This window comes from Rhipicephalus sanguineus, chromosome 5 (genome assembly GCF_013339695.2).
Source record: "Rhipicephalus sanguineus isolate Rsan-2018 chromosome 5, BIME_Rsan_1.4, whole genome shotgun sequence".
Lineage (NCBI taxonomy): Eukaryota > Metazoa > Arthropoda > Arachnida > Ixodida > Ixodidae > Rhipicephalus > Rhipicephalus sanguineus.
In genome coordinates, this window is record NC_051180.1 from 115676020 (window position 1) to 115700966 (window position 24947).

General features: G+C 49.7%; 1 protein-coding gene and 1 long non-coding RNA gene across 2 annotated transcripts in view; one reads left to right on the forward strand and one right to left on the reverse strand.

Moving 5' to 3' along the window:
- LOC119394921 (neurofilament heavy polypeptide-like) overlaps positions 1-24947 on the forward strand; it is an 83769-nt gene that overhangs the window by 14149 nt on the left and 44673 nt on the right. The window contains exon 2 of the mRNA XM_049416019.1: positions 7069-7134. Within this exon, the coding sequence (XP_049271976.1) occupies positions 7069-7134 (66 nt within the window). The remainder of the gene's footprint in view (positions 1-7068; positions 7135-24947) is intronic.
- LOC125758445 (uncharacterized) lies at positions 10260-17775 on the reverse strand. Its single transcript, XR_007416080.1, has 3 exons — positions 17765-17775; positions 15272-15328; positions 10260-10366 (listed from the first exon to the last, which is right to left on the reverse strand). It is a non-coding gene; the product is annotated as an uncharacterized LOC125758445 (long non-coding RNA).

A 24947-nucleotide genomic window follows, 5' to 3' on the forward strand; every position in this document is an offset into this window, starting at 1 on the left:
GCAGTCAAAAGAAGAGAGAGAGAGAATGGTGGACTTGGCATGCGCGAGAAAGGCTCTAGGAAAGGGAAGCACATTCGTGGAAAGCGACGCTGTTTTAGCAGTTTCAACAGCTGAAATTTGCATTTTAGGCTGCGTAACGGAGCGACTGACGTTTTCACTCATCGCTACCAAGGCATTGTTAATCGATGGTAACAAGGCAAATGATGCAAAAGGCCAATCTATTTAATATTTAGCTAACATGAATTGCCTATTTCCCCCTATACTAAACTGCATTCATAATGCCTTGGCAGGACACACGCCATGATTGTTCTTGGGCATTTAGCTGCGGAGTATTCATGTGAAATTACCAAATTACGAGGGGCATGGCACGCAAAATTACCCGCACCGCTAGGCTTGCGTACACCTGGAACTCGCTGGAATATGTGCTCTAATGTCTTCGAAATTTTGTTTCGCATTCTTCTGGCTGCTCAGAAATACCGAGAGTTTCAGAAGACACGCAGTGAAGCTATGGGAAGAAATAGTGTGCCGCAGTAAAAACAAAACAAAACAAAACAAATTAAAACCCATACTTGTCTGTGCCTCGATCGCGATAGCAAGGTATGCAATCGACACATGAAAACTGATAACACAGACGTGAACAATAGTGGTTTATAAACGCAACTAAGCGTCAGAATAAGCCGTTTTCTAGCCAAACTAATAAACAGGCATGTTTGTCTTACGCCGATAAATAAAAAAAAATGTGATTGGTCACTCAGCCGCAGAAAGAAAGTTGCGATACCTTTACACCTTTGTACGATACTCCTAAAATAGTACTGTGCACCTTCAACAACGAATACCTAAGAGGGTACTGCAGGCGCTATGACAATCAGCTCGCGAAGACTTCTGCATAATAAACTCAGAAGAGTAGTGGTTTTGGCTAGTCGGTTTTACATTTCAAAAAAGCATCTTTTATGACAGCCGTCCTTCCGTACTCAATAAGGCTGAGTGAGAAGAATTGTCATCTGCGCAAGAGCAGAAAAATGACGGACCTTATATATGCCAGGAACATTTGCAACACTACTGGCACGGAATCTTGCACCTGGTGGCATTGGATGCAGGCTATGAAACCGCGAATCTAGAGCTGTGCTTGGATATAGTTCTTTCCGTAAACAGGCAGGTGTATACATGACGCTATAAAACGACTGCGACATGCCACGCACGACACAATATCTTTATCTTCCCATTTCGCTTGCGTCAGATGAACGGCTGTTTATATCCCACTGATAAGCAGTGAGTGAAACATCGCGCGAAAAGGAAGTGGGATTGTGTAGTGAAATGCAATAAGATAATACACTACTTTTTCACTCGGGTAGCCAAAATAGCGTCTGGTTCCTTGCCACATTCTATAGATGATAATTTCTGGGGTTTTTACTTCTCAAAGCCATGATATGATGATGAGGCACGCCGCATTGGAGTGCTCCGAAAATTTTGTCCATCTGGGGTTCTTTAACGTGCACCTAAACCTAACTACAAGGGCCTCTAGCATTTCGCCTCCCTCGAGATGCGACCGCCGCGGACGGGATCGGGCCCGCCGCTTTCGGGTCAGCAGCCGAGCTTCGTAACCATTGTACCACCTCGGCGGCCGACAGATATAAAGACAGCAGTGTCGATCAGAGAACACACAGGAGCAGCCGTTATCCTCATTTCCAATAAAGAGAAAAGAAAATGGACTTGGGCAGCTCACGCAGTGAGGACAGATACCTGATGGTCGGCTGGAGTGACGGAATGGATACTAAGAGATGGGATACAAGGCCGAAGCCCAGCAAAGAGTTTGGTGGGTGAAGCAGTTAATTAGCTGGTACGAAGTGAACTCAGCTCAGCCAGGACATATTGGATGAGATATCATTAAGAGAGGTCTTCGTCCTGCAGCAAACATGAATTAGGTTGACGACGAAGGCGATCACGATGATGATGATGGGAGCCGAAAGAAATTTCGCCTAAAGGGATACAAATGAGAGAAAACTGAATGAGTTCTATGAGATATTCCCTTTCAGACCTTTATTTTCATTAATGCCTAGATAATAAAAAGTTGCTGTTGTGCTAGATGCAAGGAGAGGAATAGAACAGACAATTAGACCAGGGAAAGCGTGGAGGATGTTAATTGTTGTCTTTACTGTAGCGTTCTAACTGTGACGTAAATTGAAATGATGTGGAAGAAATATCACCCTTTCCACCTGTGGGATCTCGAACCACAACCTTCGAATTACGCTTCGAATTATGCTACATGGTAACACGTCCTAGATAGATAATTAAGAGCGAAAATCGGCGCACACGCACGCACACAGAAACACTGTGTGTAGTAGAGGTATCTGTAGTGCGTACACTGTGGGTGTGCGCGTGGCTGCGAGTGTGCCAATTTTCGCTCTCTTAAAGTGGTGGTGAATGACCTCCCGGGCCTGGTGAGAAAACACATCCTGCGCATAGCAGACGCTGTTATGAACATCTCAGCCAAATCTTGCAGTCGTGCGCGGCTAGGAGATTTTAGAAACGGAGCGTGAAATCGCCATTTCCTCAGGCGCCCTCTTTTCATTCAAAGACCCGTCTTCAGTCGCTTCGGAGCTACCGGCGCCCGCGATTTGACGTCGAACAGCGGGTAGCATGCTGTTGCCCAGTGGCCGACATGAGCCAAAAGTGGCGTTGATTCAGATGCGCTTCTTGCCACGGGGTGCCGCCACGCACTGGCGTCGCGCTTCATGGGATCCCGGACTAAGGATCCCACTCATCGATCTTCTCAAGAACATCAAATAAACGTTTTATTCTCTCTCTCTCTCTCTCATAGTCTAGAAAGGCCAGAGTGGGGGCTAGTTGGTTGTGCATAGTTGATACCCGTGACGCGCTGTCTGAACACGAAAAAAGACAAAAACATAAACACACACACGTAGTACACAACACGAGCGCGACATTTTCGCGCTCGTGTTGTGTACTACGTGTGTTTTTTGTGCGTCTTTCTTCGTGTTCAGACAGCGCGTCACAGGTATCAACTATCAATAGTCTGCTAACATTACATAGTGAGCCACACTCACGCACAGGAATCGCAACGGGAGAGAGCAATCGCGTTTCATCACGCGCGCTCAAGGCCATGACGCGCGCTGACGTAACTTCTTTTCGCTCCCTGCTTAGAGCATCCAGCGCGCTAGTCCGGACGAGAGGAGAGAAAGCGCTGCAAGCGCGCAACCAACCCCTGTAACTCCGCTCGTTCTTGGCGGATTCGATCATTTTTTGCGGCAATCGATTCGTGAGGCAATTAACTGCGATATTGAGGTCATACGATAATTACTTGGCAAAGTGGTTCATGACTCCTTTAGTTATCTAAGGGTCAAGGTAACAGGTCGATTATTTGCAGAACAAATGGTCAACATCCGATGTTTATTTAGTACGGGGACCACAGTGCCGGCACGCCACAGTGATATTATTTAAGGTGTTTTTAAAGCGATAGGTTTCTCTGAATCTATACCCTCACTTTGTGACTTATATTTCTGTCTAGCCGTTATCAATGACCGCTGAGTAACGAATGCGGGACACTGTAAGATAAGGTGTTCGACTGTCTCTGAGAGTCATAATATGTACACAGAGGACTGTCCACACGTCTTTGGCGGTGTAAGCGTTTGCTTATGCAAGCGTGTCGTAGAACCAGGAAGCAAGCCACGACCACGAACACAGGAAAAAAGGCAACACGCTTGCGACTCGCTGGTCCGGGGGCTGCTTTAGGATGTGTCGGCGAATCAGCATACCAGCGAAATCAAACATACACGAAATTTCTGGACAGTCACACTCGTTGTGGCATCGCGATTGCTAATTAAGGTATACAAACTGGACTAAAGTGTGCGACCCTTCACGATTGCCTGTTTTCTAGAGTGTGTGCTGATCGACGTTACCACGCCCACAGAATCCTGCTTTCTTTCTCGTACAAAACTGATTTGGCCTCCCCTTTATGAACATTTTTTCTGGCTTACGACTTACTACGTCATTGTTTTCATTGCCAATTTTTGTTGCTTGTTCTTTCCTCGCATCTTAATTTCTTCTATTCCGTCCCCCCTCTGGCGCCACGGGCAGCGCCTGTGACTACGGATAAGCAGGTTCCGTTTCTTGTATACGGGGTGTCCTCAACTATCGCGCAGTAGGATTTATAAAAATAGGAAAGGCGTTACTCAAACCATACATAGTACAGATTGTCCCCAGTACACTGAAGGAGCCACTAAAAACTCCCTCGCTAATGAGGCTTAACTAATTAGCCATAATTATATTTTAATTCGAGAAGTACTCATCTGTTTATCAAAATGTCAACGAGACATACGTAGGCATGTTCGAATGACATCTAACTACGCTATTGTCAACAACGCACTAATTGCGTGCTAATTTTTTCCGGCTGATAAACAAAGCCTGTGGAAAACATGTGACCACGCTGCCACCCGCCAAAGAAAACAGCACCCTATAATAGGCTTACTGCAAGCAACCGCTTTGCTTGTTGTCCACTACCAGAGATAGTGTTCCGCACTTTGGCAAGTCTACAGGACGAGCGCCAACGACATGCGTCGCAATTTCGCAGGGATTGCCTAGGCTCGATTGTACGCAACTATCACCATCCATATGTCACGACCGACTGTTCTCATTGATAGCGTGGCCAGAGAACTGTTCTGATTACGGCAGACTCCGTAAGACCAAAGCGACACGTTTCTTCGGCCGGAGAGGGACAGATAGGGCGATGCATTTTTAAAGACGATAGTCTTTCTTGGGGAACTTAATCGCAGAAATTTTGGTCTGTCTTTCTGTCTTTCTGTTTGTCGGCACGTCACCCGATTCAGCCAACTGGCCAAAGTTGAACCACTTGCTTACCGTCCACCCATCTTGAACTGGTACGGCTGTTCATACTTGTGAATGTTGTCGATCAAAAAGTAAATATTACGCATATCTGAGGCGTAACATCATTAGGTAAGTATTAGGTGATGTGTTCCTTTAATAGAAAATACATAGATACGCAATTTTAAAGACCTTGATGGTATGCGTTCAACGTTGAGACAGTAACGCGCTTATTAAAAGATTGCCACAGCTGAAGCGATCAGCGGTCCAAGCCGAGCAAGCGCGAGCGCCAACAGCAACCGTCTTCGTCTTCTTCTTTCGCAGGCGTTCTTGTCTGCGCCCTACCATGTTACAAATCACTCCCCCGCGGAAAAGGAGCCATCCTGGCGACCTAAGGAACAGGTACAACTGGTGGGTCATAATGCGGCTTCAGTCGATCGACGTGAACAGTCTCGCGGCCGCGACAACGGCGGTCCGTAGATGATTGAACAGGCTCAATCATATAGTTAACTGGGGATGCTTGACGTAGGACGCGGTAGGGGCCTTCGTACTTAGGCAGTAGCTTTGTGGAAAGGCCAGGAGCGGAGGAGGGAACGCGAAGCCACACCAACGTTCCAGGTGAATACGACTGAGGAGGCAGGTTTTCGTCGTGACGGTCCATCTGGGCCTACTCGCCCTACAATGCTACAACCCTAGTTTCTTAAGGTGCGCTGAAAATGCGACTGCGCTGAAACTTGTCTTCCTCCGTGCCCTCTGCACAAGCTATGTTGTGTTTCGGTTTCGGTTCAGTATTGCATTGTACGAATGACAGGGGGCGCCGCTCTGGCATTCCTGTTTTACCCAGGCGATGTGTAAGTAAGAGAGTTTGTGGAGAGTACTCGTTGAGTGCGGACGTTTCTTCTCCTTCGGCGCATCGCGCCAAACAGCGTGTTCGGGCTGGCCGGCGTCCCCACCGGTCGCGTTGGTCACCGCCGGTCTTCGCCTGCCGCTGCGCCGGGACTACCAGCCCTCAACACAGCACTCATGTTTCCCGACGTATTGCCAGATGGCGTCCATATCTCACGCAGCGCCTCTTCTATCGTCTTTAGATGACATTTGCAGCGAAGCACGCAGATACGCGCGGCCAATCTTTTTTTTTTCTTTCTGCATTTTTTCCTTGATACATTACTTCACAGTGAGCCTCTTTGAGGGCGTTGTTTCCTGATGCTCGCTGCAGTCTAGTCGCGAGTAATTTTTCAGATTTTGCGGGCTTTCGTTAACAACCGGAAAAAATGATCACGCAAATAGAACGTTATTGAAAATAGCGCAGTTAGGTGTCATTTGAACATGCCCACATATGCCTCACTGACATCTTGAGACTTACGTTAGTACTTGTCGAGTTACAAATATAATTATGACTAACTAATTAAAGCTAATTCACGAAAATATTAGCGGTAGCTACTCCAGTGTACTGGAGACAATGTGTACAAGGTTTGCTTCACGTAATGCCGTTCCCTTTTTATAAAACCTTGCTGCGTGATAGTTGGGACACCCTGTATATTCCCTCCTCCCGAATATGTATGGCATGTGTTGTGTGCCTCTATGAGGCAGTTATTGTAATCCTGCTCCCTCCTTATTTCCTCTGTCCCTTGTGCGTAAACAACAACAACAACAACAACAACAACAACAACAACAACAACAACAACAACAACAACAACAACAACAACAACAACAACAACAACAACAACAACAACAACAACAACAACAACAAAGATAGCCGTTTATGGAATGTTCACACATTCATATACGACAGCTCCACGTACGCCGATTCCCACAGTGGGTGGGATCAGCATACCGTATTTATTCGAATCTAAGCCGATGTTTTTTTCGAAAAAACGATGTGCGAAAGTGGGGGGGGGGGTCGGCTTAAATTCGAGTACAATAACTAAGGTTTTTTTTTCTGGTCTTGCGAATTTTGGGGGTCGGCTTAGAATCGGGGCCGGCCTAGATTCGAGTAAATACGGTAATTCCTACCGATATGTGGCCCTTATAGTCTCAATGAGAAAACAATAAAAATAAAACGCATCAGAGATCTGAGTCTCGCGTGTCCGATTCTTGTGACCGGCTAGGTTTTGAAGGCTTTTGCTCGGCTTTCTAACAGAGGGTACATGAGCCCACGTAAAGCATGCCTCCCAGCGTTGTAAACAATGAAAAATACGGCTAATGGTTGCATCACGAAAATTGCTGTTTCAGCACTCGCGTTTATCATCACCACTGCCAGAGGCATGCCAACAGCGATGACAGTGGAGGCCTTTCCAGGTGAAGCTTCACCGGAAGCAGCATCCTCCTCGGACAACGCGTTCACCACAGAAGGTAAAGAGGAACTCGATACGCCTCACACCATTGTTCTGTGTCTCATATTCTTTCAATGTTGCATTGAACATAACAGCTGGATTTAGCGGTAACCGGCCACACGGCGCGAACAGTGGTAGAACGATGAAATCTCTAGCCTGCAGCCACTTTGACAGAAATACCTGTTAGTGCGATATGAAAGGAATCACTGACAACAAAGCCGTTTGTAACAACGAAAGCACAAGGAAATTAATGCGGGTTTCTCAAAAAAAGAAAGCTTCTTACTTGAAGAAAAATTCGTATTGGTCCAGGGATCAAACTCGGGACCAACGCTTTACCGGGGCATCGCTCTACCAATCGGGCTAGCCAGGATGGTAGCAATTTCTTGCAGCGTTAGGGTGAATGAGTCAACAACTCGAAGCATATGGACACAGAATCTTGCAAATGAGTTCTGCGGAATCCCGCAAGGTGACAGAAGGGTTATGAAAGGAATAATTGACAACCCGTGTATAGCATGCATCCACAAGAAAATTCATATGGATTTCTTTCCGGAGCGACTGCACCTGAAAGACGTTCGTTAAGGTTTCAACCCCTGGACCACGGGCGTAGCCAAGGGGGGGGGGGGAAGTTGGGGAGTTCAAATCCCCCGAAAATTTTCAATTTTGCTTGCGTATATATGCACCACAAACCAACGCACGAACACACATGAAGTATGGCGGAAACCCCCCCCCCCCTTCCCGCGCGGGGAAGAAATATTCTGTCTATCTATGCCCCTGTCCTGGACCAGCACGAATTTTTCTTCAACTACGCCTTCGTTTGAGACATCCGTATAGATTTTCCTGTGGCTGTGGGCTACAAAAGGGTGATTGTCGATTATTCCCTTCATAACCCTTCCGCCAAATGTTCAAATATTGACTACAGGTTCATCTTACCTAGTGTTGGATATGGCGTTACCTTTACGTTTCGGAGATGCGTGCATGCAAGAGGCGATACGAAACATTTGCTAAGCCGTGTCTGCGCTGTTCACCACGCTAGCATCATAGCAGCAAATATGCGCTGCCATCGACTGAAGTCTGTTCACGCTCGTTTGTGCGCTTGTGACGCAATATTGCTGATGTGCTTAGAAAGCTGACGTCTACAGCAGTATATAACGGCCTGTAGAACGACGATCGTTAATTCACATAGTTTAATTAATTGATATACCTATCAATAGTACGCACGTCAGACGGAACATGCACTTTTGTGTTGTATATTACGTAACGTACTGTGCTTTAGTGGCAGTATTCTTTACACAAAATATCTGAGAAATTCGAAGCATTGCGTGCGCTCCTACTATATTTATAGATGTTCCTAATAATATTTCGCGGTAAACACACATGATACGTTAGAAGTGCGCTTAAGGTGTGTTGAGCCATCTCATTGCTGACTCTCTTCTCTCCATTCCTCCTTTAAGGCTATTGGGAAATGTGCCCCGGTTACTCCATAGCGCAGCTATACTGATCAGTGTTAACAGTGTTTACTAAAGTCCTGTCTTTATCGAAACTTTCGTTCTTTTTACAAGCGTGTGCTATCTGAACTAGTCCTGCAAGCTTTCTTGCGGACATTAAACGGTACGATAAACGGTGTCCCAAAATATTGTCCCACGCATGTAAATTTAAAATCAAAGTGAGTGGAAGCTATCTTTGCAAAAGTAGAAAACTACCTATATATTTACACCGCTGATAGCTACAACAATGGCCACGTTTTGTTTTAATTTCTCCAGCAGGGCAGATACCAAAGGATGGTTCCCATTATGGTGGTATTCAGAATGGCGTGACCGAAGACGCAGAAGCTGATGAAGACATAGAACAAACGGATGCGGCCAGCGGAGCAACCAGTACATGGTCGCCTACAGCGCTATTACACCGACCTGTACTAACAGCAATAGATTACGAACAGAGTGGCGGTACTAGGTATGCTCATGATATCGTTCACTATGAAAATGGTGGAGATCTCACCACAGACTTAGCGGCGTCTGAGGCAAACGTGACGAACACCCAGACGACACAGCGGCCACAAGAAAAAAACTTCCGGAAGTTCTCCAATGTGGACATCGTTACGATTGAACCAGCTGCCAAGGACCAGGATAGTACTAGCGTTGCACAGCTGCAGGAACAAAAAGATATGGTTAACACGCCAGCACCTTACGTAAGCTTCTTCGGCTCGGTTTCTGAGCCACTTATCGAAGCCCGAGCCGACGACACGGATGGCGATGTTCCGAGCCGGCGAAGTGCTGCCACAATGTCGTCCAGTGGCTCTAGCGACTCGCCTTCGAGCTCAGAAGCTGAACCGGAAGTCTACAGAAATGGTGACGGTTCGCGAGATCACACGGAGCTGTCAGTCTCACTGTCAGTGACAGTGCCGTCCGTGACACAAACAAGGACAGCTGCTACATATCAGGACGTCGTGTCCAAGGACGCACTATCACTGAGCCCGTACTCTACAACAGCACCAGCCAAAGAAATGCCTGAACAAAGTGGCGCAGGAGGCGAAGGGAAGATTGTTCAAGGGTCTGGCATCGCTCCGATTGCGGAGGTTACGTCACAGAATAGCCATGTACGCTTATCCATAGGGAAGAAAGACTTGGCCTCCGGAAACGTGAAGGTCGATACTGCTAACGGAGAGCATAAGGATGAACCGACGGGAAGCGCATCAACTGACAATATTAAGGATCCGTCTGTTATTGCTTCAACGAGAGATGAGCAGAGAGACGCTGTCAGCAGCGACCACGCGAACCCCTTTCCGCAAGAGGGTCAGCCAGTGTCTGCCTCTCCCACATTAAAGACATCCGGTGGAGATGGCGCGCAAGGCGTACCTTCCGTCACTGATCAAGCTGATCATCTGATGGCAAGGGCTGGGGATAAGCGTGATTCAGACAAGGCAAGTCAACCGGCACTTCCAAGAGCCGAGCAGCCGAAGGCTAGCGGTAATGAATCCGGTCGGGGAGCTGAGGCTCCAAAGCCAGCGGACGTTCCGAGAACTTCAGAGGTTCCTGCAGCGGGAAGCAGCAATGCTAGTCAGCCAGAATCTCCAACAGCAGAACAGCCGAAGGCTGGTGGCGAATTCGGTCGGGGAGCTGAGCCTCCAAATAAGCCAGCGGAAGTGCCCAGAAGCGCAGACTCAGCTGCAGCGGAAAACAGCAAAGTGAGTCAGCCAGAACCTCCAAGAGCAGAACCGCCGAAGGGTAGCGGTGATGAATCTGGTGGAGGAGCTGAGGCTTCAACGCCAACGGAAGTGCCCAGAAGTGCAGATGCTCCAGCAGCGGGAAGCATCAACGCGAGTCAGCCAGAATCTCGAAGAGCAGAACATCCGAAGGCTGGTGGCGAATCTGGTCGGGGAGCTGATCCTTCAAATAAGCCAGCGGAAGTGCCCAGAAGCGCAGACTCACCTGCAGCAGAAAACGGCATAGCGAGTCAGCCAGAACCTCCAAGAGCAGAACAGCCGAAGGCTAGTGGTGGTGAATCCGGTCGGGGAGCTGAGGCTCCAAAGCCAGCGGACGTGCCGAGAACTTCAGAGGTTCCTGCAGCGGGAAGCAGCAACGCGAGTCAGCCAGAATCTCCAAGAGCAGAACAGCCGAAGGCTGGTGGCGAATCTGGTCGGGGAGCTGAGCCTCCAAATAAGCCAGCGGAAGTGCCCAGAAGCGCAGACTCAGCTGAAGCGGAAAACAGCAAAGCGAGTCAGCCAGAGCCTCCAACAGCAGAACCGCCGAAGGGTAGCGGTGATGAATCTGGTCGGGGAGCTGAGGCTTCAACGCCAACGGAAGTGCCCAGAAGTGCAGACGCTCCAGCAGCGGGAAGCAGCAACGCGAGTCAGCCAGAATCTCCAAGAGCAGAACAATCGAAGGCTGGTGGCGAATCTGGTCGGGGAGATGAGCCTCCAAATAAGCCAGCGGAAGTTCCCCGAAGTACAGACGTTCCTGCATCGGGAAACAGCAAAGCGAGTCTCAGAAATGGTGACGGTTCAGTGACGGTTTCAGTCTACAGAAATGGTGACGCTTCGCGAAGCCACACGGAGCTGTCAACCTCACCATCACTGACAGTGCCGTCCGTGACACAAACACGGACAGCTGCTACATATCGGGACGTCATGTCCGAGGACGGACTATCTTCGACCACGTACTCTACAATCGCACCAGCTAAAGACATGCCGGAACTAAGTGGCACAGGAGGCGAAGGGAAGATTGTTCAAGCGTCTGGTATGAAGCCGATTGCTGAGGTTATGTCAGAGAAAAGCCATGTACGTTTACTCATGGAGAAGAAAGACTTGGCCTCCGGAAACCTCAAGGTCGATACTGCTAATGGAGCGCATAAGGATGAACCAACGGGAAGCACATCAAATGACAAAAGTAAGGATTTGTCTGTTTTTGTTTCAGCGAGACATGAACAGGGAGACGCTGTCAGCAGCAACCACGCGAACCCCTTTCCACAAGCGGTTAAACCAGGGTCTGCCTCTCCCACATTAAAGGCATCCGGTGGAGATGGCGCTCAAGGCGTACCTTCCGTCACTGCTCAAGCTGATCATCTCATGGCAATGGCTGGGGATAAGCGTGATTCAGACAAAGCATGTCAACCGGCACTTCCAAGAGCCGAGCAGCCGAAGGCTAGCGGTGGTGAATCCGGTCGGGGAGCTGAAGCTCCAAAGCCAGCGGAAGTACCGAGAACTTCAGAGGTGTCTGCAGAACAGCTGAAGTCTGGCGGTGGTGAATTCGGTCGGGGAGCTAAGGCTTCAAAGCCAGCGGACGTTTCGAGAACTTCAGAGGTTCCTGTAGCGGGAAGCAGCAATGCGAGTCAGCCAGAATCTCCAAGAGCAGAACAGCCGAAGGCTGGTGGCGAATCCGGTCGGAGAGCTGAGCCTCCAAATAAGCCAGCGGAAGTGCCCAGAAGCGCAGATTCAGCTGCAGCGGAAAACAGCAAAGTGAGTCAGCCAGAACCTTCAAGAGCAGAACCGCCGAAGGGTAGCGGTGATGAATCTGGTTGGGGAGCCGAGGCTTCAACGCCAACGGAAGTACCCAGAAGTGCAGATGCTCCAGCAGCGGGAAGCAGCAACGCGAGTCAGCCAGAATCTCCAAGAGCAGAACATCCGAAGACTGGTGGCGAATCTGGTCGGGGAGCAGATCCTCCAAATAAGCAAGCGGAAGTGCCCAGAAGCGCAGACTCAGCTCCAGCAGAAAACGGCAAAGCGAGTCAGCCAGAACCTCCAAGAGCAGAACAGTCGAAGGCTAGTGGTGGTGAATCCGGGCGGGGAGATGAGGCTCCAAAGCCAGCGGACGTTCCGAGAACTTCAGAGGTTCCTGCAGCGGGAAGCAGCAACGCGAGTCAGCCAGAATCTCCAACAGCAGAACAGCCGAAGGCTGGTGGCGAATCTCGTCGGGGAGCTGAGCCTCCAAATAAGCCAGCGGTAGTGGGCAGAAGCGCAGACTCAGCTGCAGCGGAAAACAGCAAAGCGAGTCAGCCAGAACCTCCAAGAGCAGAACAGCGGAAGGCTAGTGGTGGTGAATCCGGTCGGGGAGCTGAGGCTCCAAAGCCAGCGGACGTTCCGAGAACTTCAGAGGTTCCTGCAGCGGGAAGCAGCAACGCGAGTCAGCCAGAATCTCAAAGAGCAGAACAGCCGAAGGCTGGTGGCGAATCTGGTCGGGGAGCTGAGCCTCCAAATAAGCCAGCGGAAGTGCCCAGAAGCGCAGACACACCTGCAGCAGAAAACGGCAAAGCGAGTCAGCCAGAACCTCAAACAGCAGAACAGACGAAGGCTAGTGGTGGTGAATCCGGTCGGGGAGCTGAGGCTCCAAAGCCAGCGGACGTTCCGAGAACTTCAGAGGTTCCTGCAGCGGGAAGCAGCAACGCGAGTCAGCCAGAATCTCCAAGAGCAGAACAGCCGAAGGCTGGTGGCGAATCTGGTCGGGGAGCTGAGCCTCCAAATAAGCCAGCGGAAGTGCCCAGAAGCGCAGACTCACCTGCAGCAGAAAACGGCAAAGCGAGTCAGCCAGTACCTCCAAAAGCAGAACAGCCAAAGGCTAGTGGTGGTGAATCCGGTCGGGGAGCTGAGGCTCCAAAGCCAGCGGACGTTCCGAGAACTTCAGAGGTTCCTGCAGCGGGAAGCAGCAACGCGAGTCAGCCAGAATCTCCAACAGCAGAACAGCCGAAGGCTGGTGGCGAATCTGGTCGGGGAGCTGAGCCTCCAAATAAGCCAGCGGTAGTGGGCAGAAGCGCAGACTCAGCTGCAGCGGAAAACAGCAAAGCGAGTCAGCCAGAACCTCCAAGAGCAGAACAGCGGAAGGCTAGTGGTGGTGAATCCGGTCGGGAAGCTGAGGCTCCAAAGCCAGCGGACGTTCCGAGAACTTCAGAGGTTCCTGCAGCGGGAAGCAGCAACGCGAGTCAGCCAGAATCTCCAAGAGCAGAACAGCCGAAGGCTGGTGGCGAATCTGGTCGGGGAGCTGAGCCTCCAAATAAGCCAGCGGAAGTGCCCAGAAGCGCAGACTCACCTGCAGCAGAAAACGGCAAAGCGAGTCAGCCAGTACCTCCAAAAGCAGAACAGCCGAAGGCTAGTGGTGGTGAATCCGGTCGGGGAGCTGAGGCTCCAAAGCCAGCGGACGTTCCGAGAACTTCAGAGGTTCCTGCAGCGGGAAGCAGCAACGCGAGTCAGCCAGAATCTCCAAGAGCAGAACAGCCGAAGGCTGGTGGCGAATATGGTCGGGGAGCTGAGCCTCCAAATAAGCCAGCGGAAGTGCCCAGAAGCGCAGACTCACCTGCAGCAGAAAACGGCAAAGCGAGTCAGCCAGTACCTCCAAAAGCAGAACAGCCGAAGTCTAGTGGTGGTGAATCCGGTCGGGGAGCTGAGGCTCCAAAGCCAGCGGAAGTGCCCAGAAGTGCTGACGCTCCTGCAGCGGGAAGCAGCAACGCGAGTCAGCCAGAATCTCCAAGAGCAGAACAGTCGAAGGCTGGTGGCGAATCTGGTCGGGGAGATGAGCCTCCAAATAAGCCAGCGGAAGTGCCCAGAAGCGCAGACGCTCATGCAGCGGGAAACAGCAAAGCGAGTCACCAAGACCCTCCAAGAGCAGAACAGCCGAAGGCTGGTGGTGGTGAATCTGGTCAGGGAGCTGAGCCTCCAAGTAAGCGAGCGGAAGTTCCCCGAAGTACAGACGTTCCTGCATCAGGAAACAGCAAAGCGAGTCTCAGAAATGGTGACGATTCAGTGACGGTCTCAGTCTACAGAAATGGTGACGCTTCGCGAAGCCACACGGAGCTGTCAACCTCACCATCAGTGACAGTGCCGTCCGTGACACAAACACGGACAGCTGCTACATATCAGGACGTCATGTCGGAGGACGGACTATCTTCGACTACGTACTCTACAACCGCACCAGCTAAAGAGATGCCGGAACTAGGTGGCACAGGAGGCGAAGGGAAGATTGTTCAAGCGTCTGGTATGACGCCGATTGCTGAGGTTATGTCAGAGAAAAGCCATGTACGTTTACTCATGGGGAAGAAAGACTTGGCGTCCGGAGACCTGAAGGTCGATACTGCTAACGAAGAGGATAAGGATGAACCAACGGGAAGCGCATCAAATGACAAAAGTAAGGATCTGTCTGTTTTTGTTTCAGCGAGACATGAACAGGGAGACGCTGTCAGCAGCAACCACGCGAACCCCTTTCCGCTAGCGGTTAAACCAGGGTCTGCCTCTCCCACATTAAAGGCATCCGGTGGAGATGGCGCTCAAGGCGTACCTTCCGTCACTGCACAAGTTGATCATCTGATGCGAAGGGCTGGGGATAAGCCTGATTCAGACAAGGCAAGTCAACCGGCACTTACAAGAGCCGAGCAGCCAAAGGCTAGCGGTGGTGAATTCGGTCGGAGAATTGAGGCTCCAAAGCCAGCGGAAGTACCGAGAACTTCAGATGTTTATGCAGCGGAAAACAGCAAAGCAAGTCAGCCAGAATCTCCGAGAGCAGAACAGCTGAAGACTGGCGGTGGTGAATCTGGTCGGGGAGCTGAGGCTTCAAAGCCAGCGGAAGTGCCCAGAAGTGCAGATGCTCATGCAGCGGGAAACAGCAAATCGAGTCAGCCAGAACCTCCAAGAGAAGAACAGCCGAAGGCTAGCGGTGGTGAATCTGGTCGGGGAGCTGAGGCTTCAAAGCCAGCGGAAGTTCCCGGAACTTCAGACTTCCCTAGAGCGGGAAACAGCAAGTTGACTCAGCCAGAATCTCCAAGAGCAGAACAGCCGAAGGCTGGTGGAGGTGAATCACGTCGGGGAGCTGAACCTCCAAGTAAGCCAGCGGAAGTGCCCCGAAGTGCAGACGTTCCTGCATCGGGAAACAGCAAAGCGAGTCTCAGAAATGGTGACGGTTCAGTGATGGTCTCAGTCTACAGAAATCGTGACGGTTCAGTGACGGTCTCAGTCTACAGAAGTGGTGACGCTTCGCGAGGCTACACGGAGCTGTCAATCACACCGTCAGTGACAGTGCCGTCAGTGACACAAACAGGGACAGCTGCTGCATATCAGGACGTCATGTCCGAGGACGGACTATCTTCGAGCACGTACTCTACAACCGCACCAGCTAAAGAAATGCCGGAGCTAAGTGGCGAAGGAGGCGAAGGGAAGATTGTCCAAGGGTATGCTATGGCTCCGATTGCTCAGGTTACGTCAGAGAAAAGCCATGTACACTTACTCATGGGGAAGAAAGACTTGGCCTCCGGAAATGTGAAGGTCGATCCTGCTAACGGGGAGCATAAGGATGAACCGACAGGAAGCGCATCAACTGAAAAAAGTAAGGATGTGTCTGTTATTGTTTCAGCGCGAGATGAGCAGGGAGACGCTGTCAGCAGCGACCACGCGAACCCCTTTCCGCAAGCGGTTCAACCAGAGTCTGCCTCTCCCACATTAAAGGCATCCGGGGAAGATGGCGCGCAAGGCGTACCTTCCGTCACTGCTCAAGTTGATCATCTGATGGCAAGGGCTGTGGATAAGCCTGATTCAGACAAGGCAAGTCAACCGGCACTTCCAAGAGCCGAGCAGCCGAAGGCTAGCGGTGGTGAATCCAGTCGGGGAGCTGAGGCTCCAAAGCCAGCGGATGTGCCCAGAAGTGCAGACGCTCCTGCAGCGGGAAACGGCAAAGCGAGTCAGCCAGAACCTGCAAGAGGAGAAGAGCCGAAGGCTAGCGGTGGTGAATCTGGTCGGGGAGCTGATCGTCCAAGCAAGCCAGCTGAAGTGCCCCGAAGTGCCGATGTTCCTGCATCGGAAAACAGCAAGGCGAGTCTTAGAAATGGTGACGGTTCAGTGACGGTCTCAGTTTACAGAAATGCTGACGCTTCGCGAGGCCACACGGAGCTGTCAATCACACCGTCAGTGACAGTGCCGTCAGTGACACAAACAGGGACAGCTGCTACATATCAGGACGTCATGTCCGAGCACGGACTATCTTCGAGCACGTACTCTACAACCTCACCAGCTATAGAAATGCCGGAACTAAGTGGCGAAAGAGGCGAAGGGAAGATTGTCCAAGGGTCTGCTATGGCTCCGATTGCTGATGTTACGTCAGAGAAAACCCATGTACACTTACTCATGGGGAAGAAAGACTTGGCCTCCGGAAATGTGAAGGTCGATCCTGCTGACGGAGATCATAAGGATGAATCGACGGGAAGCGCATCAACTGACAAAAGTAAGGATCTGTCTGTTATTGTTTCAGCGAGAGATGAGCAGGGAGACGCTGTCAGCAGCGACCACGCGAACCCCTTTCCGCAAACGGTTCAACCAGGGTCTGCCTCTCCCACAATGAAGGCGTCCGGTGGAGATGGCGCGCAAGTCGTACCTTCCGTCACTGCTCAAGTTGATCATCTGATGGCAAGGGCTGGGGATAAGCCTGATTCAGACAAGGCAAGTCATCCGGCACTTCCAAGAGCCGAGCAGCCGAAGGCTAGCGTTGGTGAATCCGGTCGGGGAGCTGAAGCTCAAAAGCCCGCGGAAGTACCGAGAACTTCAGAGGTGTCTGCAGAACAGCTGAAGGCTAGCGGTGGTGAATCTGGTCGGGGAACTGAGGCTTCAAAGCCAGCGGAAGTGCCCAGAAGTGCAGACGCTCATGCAGTGGGAAACGGCAAAGCCAGTCAGCCAGAACCTCCAAGAGCAGAACAGCTGAAGGCTGGTGGCCAATCTGGTGGGGGAGCTGAGCCTACAAATAAGCCAGCGGAAGTGCCCAGAAGCGCAGACGTTCCTGCAGGGGAAAACAGCAAAGCGAGTCAGCCAGAACCTCCAAGAGCAGAACAGCTGAAGGCTAGCGGTGATGAATCTGGTCGGGGAGCTGATGCTTCAACGCCAGCGGAGGTGCCCAGAAGTGCAGACGCTCATGCAGCGGGAAACAGCAAAGCGAGTCAGCCAGAACCTCCAAGAGCAGAACAGCCGAAGGCTAGTGGTGATGAATCTGGTCGGGGAGCTGAGGCTTCAACGCCAGCGGAATTGCCCAGAAGCGCAGATGCTCCTACAGCGGGAAACAGCAAAGCGAGTCAGCCAGAACATCCAAGAGCAGAACTACCGAAGGCTAGCGGCGGTGAATCTGGTCGTGGAGCTGAACCTCCAAATAAGCCAGTGGAAGCACCCAGAAGCTCTGACGCTCCTACGGGCGAGAAAAACAAAGCTAATCAACCGGAATCTCCGAGAGCAGAACAGAATAAAGCGCAAGCACCAGAAAAGGCCAGTGGCAGCCCGGAGTCACCAAGGTCGGAGCAGCAGAAACCATCTGCCGTCGTGATACCAATGACCAACAAAAATAGCGAAGGCAGAGCAGACAGCCAACGTGAAACTCCGAGAACCGAGGTTCCGCAAGTACCTGCTCCATCAAGCTCAGGTAAAGATGGTAGAGGAGAGGCTAAAGGAGGTAAAGCCCCAGAAGGTGTTGTGATTGTTGAAGACAAGAAAGAAGGCAAAGAGGAGGCGAAGAAGCCTGGAGAAACAAAAACAGTGGAGACGACAGAATCTGAAACACACATTTCAATTGACGAAAATCCAGAGAAAAAGCCGACTGCTGCGGTTGTTCAAGAGGGCAAACCACATGGCGGAAAGAAGGACAAAGGCGAAGAAACCGTGCTAGTGGTTAAAAACGTAACAGTTGAAGTGGTACCAGAAGCAGATGTTCCGGGCTTCAAGCCAGGTAAAGTTGTTCCAGGTAAGAATGAAGCTCATCTGCTGTACTGCTCATGTTACTCTTATGAATGCTTGTGGTATAGGAAAAGAAAAAACCTGATGCGCAAATTAAATGTTGACGTCGGCGGTTCAAAAAGGTGGCAGCTTTTAAAAATGAACCTGAAGTTAAAGACATCTTGGCGGTGGCTGTGGCGTTTTATTGCTAAGCATGACGTCATTCCATGATTTCCTTACTGCGTTGTGCTGGGTTTTATTGAAACAGTACTAGCGCCCTTAGCAAAGTTCGCACGTAGCGATCTTGGGATTGTCAAATATTTCGGTGTTCATCGCTATGGCACCACACTGGGGCTTTAGGACGTAAATAATTGTAAACGTTAACTGGGGAATTTAGACAAAAGAAAGTGTATTTTACATATAGGCAAGGGAATCATACATCCCACAATGTGCCTCGTTTCTTAACACTGTTGAAGGCATGAAATATCCTACAAGGAGCAACACAGGATGCTTACTCCGAAATCTGCGTTTTGGAAAGGCGTCTTCGGGCCAAAGAATATATTGGCAGAGCAAGGCAATCAGTTAAGCTGAACACAATATCGACTACTACAGTGCGAAGCTTGCATACGCTGGGTAATATACATGGCATTTTAGGACTGTACAGTAGCCCATAGCCATGGAGTCTCAAGCGCAATTATTTCAAGAGGCAGACATTAATTGCGCGAGAAACTGAAGTGACTCGTTGTCACATTTTCACTCATTAGGCTTTTAACTCATCACTTCATGGCATTCACAGAGATTAAGAGAGAGAGAGAGAGTAAAACTTCGAGATGAAGCAAACAATAAAATATGGCTTGGGCTCCATGTTCAGTGCCCAGTGTAGCGGCTTCATGTGCCTGGTCCAGGAGAGCCAGCCGGCTCATTGTCCTGTTCGTCGTCCACAGGCCGTGCCTTTCACCACTGCCTTGGACGTCTTGTTTTACAGCGAAAGCTGTTATGAGATCACAATAAGGGCAGTTTTTGGCACCGTAGTTGTCCGCCGCCACCGCCGCCGGTGTCCGTAACCACTATCGCTCGAAATAAGAAAAAAAAACTAAATAAGAAAAAAAATTTCAAGATGGAACGAGGTTCGAACCTGGGAGCCCAGTATTCCACCTCAGAGCAATGCCGGTGCTTGAAACTGCTTTGCGAAAAGACCCTATACAGGCGTCATATCCCGGAAGGAACCTCATTAACATATGTAATGTAGCGTGGTAAAAGAGTAAAATAACAACCAAATGTCACACCACGCGAATGCTGTAACCAGGCGTCACACAATGCGAATTGCGCAACGAGTGGGTTGTTTAATGCTTCTAACCCATTACAAGGGGCTCTGCCATAATTCTTCATCGCCATCAGCCACAGCATGAACAAATTAGCACATAATACCTTACAGGTGTTAAGCGGAGACCACGGTTCTCCGCAGAATGATGAAAAATTTCATAGTGCCTGCTTCCCTACTTCAAAAAAAAAAAAAATATCATGATTTATAGCGTAGTGTCTTCCTCGCAATTGCACTTCTATTGGTTGCCAAAGAAGCCAATAAGGCTCCTATGGTCCATTTCCTCAGGATCTAAATAATGTTAATTCCCTCTCTCTCCTTCTTCTCACGTTAACGCAGGTTATAAAGCGTGGTGGCAGAGTTAAATAACGACAGGGCAGGCACACAATGCGAATTACGTAACTAGTGGGACGTTTAAAGATTCCAACCCATTACAAAGGGCTCAGCCATAATTCTTCATCGTCATCAATCATCGCATCAAAAAAGTGCACAATGCCTTACAGATGGTACCTCGCTTCTCCGCAGAATGATGAATAATGTCGTGGTGTGTGCGTCCCAACTTCACAAAAATTATGATGTGTGGCGTAGTGGGTACGTTGCTAGTGTATTGGTATTAGTAGCCACAAGAGAGTTTATAACGGGATCCAGAAATGTCGCTCTTCCAGCTCTCGCTGTGACTGTGCTGCGCTTTCCGCGGAGGCCTGGCGTTTTTTTTAGTAGCACGACCACCGACTGACATTATTGTTTCTCTTACAAGCACTTCCGGTCGAGTATTTACTTCCAGTTGTGCGAATATTCAGAAAGTCTTCTCAAAATAGAAATATATGGTTCTCGTCGAAGTTAAGACTTATATTGAATACATTTGATATCGGAGCACTGTTTTACTTAAGATAAGGGCTGTCTGCTTAATTAATAAAAATTAGTATGAGTTTATTAAGATTGTGAGCAGCTGGGATCGTTGCGCCACCTGGCGGAGCAGATCTCAAATACGTGCCGCTTTCTACGTGGCCTCTGAGATCCGCTTCGGCAGCCGCGAAACACGGTTAACCCAATGAGTACACCAGGACACACGCACTCTGACGTGGGAGTGCCAGCTACCAGACACCTAAGTCAAGGATAGGGGTCGCCTCAAGATTTGCTTAAATTGGTGCGTGTTCACTTGAGGTGACCTTACTACATACACTGCTGGTAGATTCCAAGCGACAAGTCCGCAAGGCTTATCCACTCGGAAAGCATTGTCAACTTCTCAGGCTCAAAGCTGTAAGGTGTCACCTTCTGTGTTCTAGGTGATGCTGGTGCAGTCTGAGGAAGACACCAGCTTATAAACATTCATTCCCAAAGTGTGTGAGGAAATAAACTGGCGTACCTGTTATTCCTGTAATTGAACCCATAACACCAGATTTTGAAAACGAAAATACAGCAAGAAGAAAGACAATGCAATTTTACCAGCTGTAAGGGGAATATCTTTAGTCTGGTGCCCTTCTGAGAATTATTTTCTAATGGGTACGACTCGCAAACCTACTTTGCTCAAGTTGCAATTTGAAATGCATGTACTAATTAGTTTGACTTAATCAGAAAAACTTTCTAAATTAGCAGAAGGTGCATTTGGATATCACGTCAGGCAACGTCCCATTCTATGACTAAGAAATTAGAGCAATGCATTAACTTTTGCGCTGTGAGCCTAAGTGAGCGCCTGTGAGCCTAAGTTTTCTGTAATACAGATTCCTACCAACTAGCTCAACTTTCTACGCTCTAAGCTTAAAGGACTGGAAACTCGCTATCTGAGGCTGTCTGTAAAGTTTTCTGTTTTCACAGTGTGCTTTGGGTATTTAGTTAAGCCTACTATTATCATGCCAATTTTTTATGCGGAAAGAAACAAGAGTGCTTGATTATGTCATGGAAATTTAGTGCTGCCCTTTTGCACCAAGGATCCCCTGGAAAAGGCAGGGAAATTTATTGCATTATGGGCCTCTTTTTTATCGTAACATTACTAATGAATGTCTCGTGTATAAGCAATACTTTTTCTTGCTACTTTATCTTATCTTTCTAAGCTAATTCTAACCGTTTGTTTCAGTTGTGCCACCAAAGGAGACAGCAGTCTACCCACCCGCTCAAACAATAAATTATCCAAACACTCCATATCAACAACCCCGTCCAGCTTACCAACCTTATCAGCCTTATCAAGCGCCCCCGTATCATCAACCTGCTGGAACGGTCGTAGACGTACCTCAGCCAGTTTATCAGCCTGCCCCTCACACGAGCCACGTACCAGGGCCCCCATCGCCTTACCAACCAAGCCAGCACATGGGTCCCACGAACCAGTCAACCCAATATCGGCAGCCTTACTCCAGTTACCAGCAAACTCCTTATCGTACTGTCCACCAACCCCCACACAATCCCGTCAACGCCCCTGCTTATCCGCAAGCCCAGCATGCAGCTTTCTATCCGGCATACGAGCTAAGATATAGCCAGCGCACCAGCACGTAATCGACGTTCCGCAATCTAAAGTCGCACGTGTATATCCACCGAAACAGTACATTCAAAATCAAGCCAACCACCGCGTAGCTCCCGCTCCTCCGTACGCGGCCCAGCACAATCATGCAAAGATGCCAGTTTATCAGCCGAGATATCCAGGTTCGGCAGACATTCATCACGTCATACCCGCTTACCGAAACAAACGACGCTATTTTGTGCCTATGAAGCCAGCGGACCACGCACACCAACTGCCGGTGGTAAAGCCACCATACAAACATCCTGCCGTTAAACGACCGGGACACCAAACCGCAGCTCACGGAGGCTACGGGCGCCACGTGGACAATCAAGCCCACATCTCTCAGCTGCACTTCCCGCCAGTGGTTGCTCACCCGCAGAACGCCGCCGTACCCAACCACGCTCCACAGCCGAACAGACATCCTGCGGTCCATGCAATGGCCCCCAGCCACTTCGAGAATCATGGAGTGCACAAAGCAGTAGGAAAGCCAATCTTCAAAGCCGGTCACACACCTAAGATGATGATTCGGGAGGGATCAAGCTACAGAGAATCAAACATTCCCGGTATACAATGCTCCTCTACATTTTAAAGTCTGTATTCTGAGCGATGTCCGCCAGTTTCTTCATGAAATCCCCCTTCATTTTGCAGCAGTCTATTGGAGATCGGCCTCTGATGCAGAGGATCCTGCTGCACACGATACAGCAAAACTTGGCAAGTGTTTCCCTTCGCCTCGTCCACTTATGAAAAGCACGTATGCAAACACACACTCATTAATTAGACTAATTGCACTGACTCGGAGTAAAAAAAGAAAGTTTGGAGGACGCTTGAGCTTCGCCTTCAAGAATGGAACGCGACAGCGTAATCCGACCCTGTTCGCATCGCCTTCGCAACCACTAGCAAGGCCTTCGCTCCTCGGTGGAGACCTAAACCGTGCCGCAAGGAAAGGGACGTCTGTGCGCTAAACATTGGCCTTTCGAAACTATCCTATAACGGCTACTACAAGTACAGTTGCGAAGTGCCCACTACGACGTAGTTACTTCTTTTGCGAGTTCGGCGAGGTATACCACTACGCGTCCGTGACGCAACACGCGCTCTCGCGCAGCTGCACACGTTGTTGAGGCTGTTGCTGAGAATGATAATTATTATGCCTTTGCGCTTTGTAATTGGTGGGCCTTTACACCAACCACTCTTTGCGTAAATCACATATTTTGACACCTGGTGTGACGCAGAAGTCCTGGCTTCGATTCCCAATTGAACAGAAGATTTTTATTTCTTTATTTGCATATATCTCGAATTTTTGATCATGGACAACGCTGGCTCACAACTGAAAACGCCGATACCGGAGTTTCAGAGAAACGAGCTCTTTAACGCTGTCGCGGTAGTAACTTCCTAACTCCGTTACAACGTTACTGAAGGCGGCGCCATCGTGGTAGTCATATACATTTACTACATGTCACTGTACATGCTCCTGCAGGGAGCATACACAGGAGCACTAACCTTGAAATACGCCTTTTAGGCGTCGTGTAAGTCTTGGAGAAGCACTGTGCATTTTGTTATGCAGCGTTTTCCGTAAAGCGTAACGTAACAGAAAGCTACGAAAAACAATGAAATAGTTGACGCAAGTAATTGTAACAAGAAAAAACACTAAGCAAATGTGTGTTTTTGGCTGCGAATTTTAGTCAAAACTAAACGCAGCCAACACTTTCGACAACTTTATGCAACGTGGCCTTGGTCCTCCATATAATGTTTACAATATAAAATGGCGTTATCAAGGCTATATTGAATGCAGCATGCTAACGTGAGTTGAAATAATGGCGACAGTTGGCATTTCAGGTCAAAATTCACGTACGTGCTCCCTGGAAAGGCGCGCCTAGGTTGTTATTTATCGTCTTCTGTATTCACTGACATGAGTGGTGCACTTTTGTATGAGGTACTGTGCAGTTCTATTGATGATTTGTTTTCCAGAAGCCAAAATGGTAGTAGTAGGGGAGAGAGAGAGAGGAAAACGTTAATTGGGTGGCCAGTAAGTGAATGTGGGATGGTCCCTTACTCCAGGAACCCTCTGGCCTGGACCGCCTGCCGGGGCCGCGCGACGAGTTGGCGCTGGTCGACCAGGTCCGGCTTGGAGATCGCAGCCTCCCACGCTTCACTAAGGAGGTTTGGGTCTGCATCTGTTGCTGCTGCTTCTGTGGTTGGGTTACTGCCTTTGCATTGCAGCAGAAGGTGTGCTAAGGTGCCTGCCGCATTAAGCCGGGGACAGACGGTCCGATTTTCCATGCGATCCGACGGCCAACGCGGTGGTGGGGGAGAGGGAATGGTGGCTGTACGATGCTATGAAAGGTCACCATTCCGGTTTCCCCTCCGCCGTGTCGGACGTCGAATCGCATGAAAAATCGTACCGTCTGTCTCGCCCTTTGTAGTGTGGGCAGATGTAGTCGTATGACGTTAGTTTTAGGGGATGCAATAGAACGCCGTGCGTAAATGTGTTGCTTTGAAGTCGTCTGTAGTCCGTGCCTTCGTCTCTTGAAAGTTTGGCATGGAGGGTAGAACCTCCGTTCAAGCCGATAGTGTTGCAGCAATTCGTGTTATGTTAAGGGTACTGGTTCGCTTCCTTCTGCCGGTGTTCTTGTGTAGAAGGTGCCTCGAATTTCTTGTGGGGAAGACTGGTTGATGCATTCGCGGGCCGCGGCGTGTGCCGCTTCATTCCCCTTGAGGCCCTCGTTACCCGGAACCCAGACATGCAGGTGTAAGGGGGAGGAGTGTCGATGCGTTTCAGTATCTTTATCTCTCTTGTGGAGATCCTTCCTT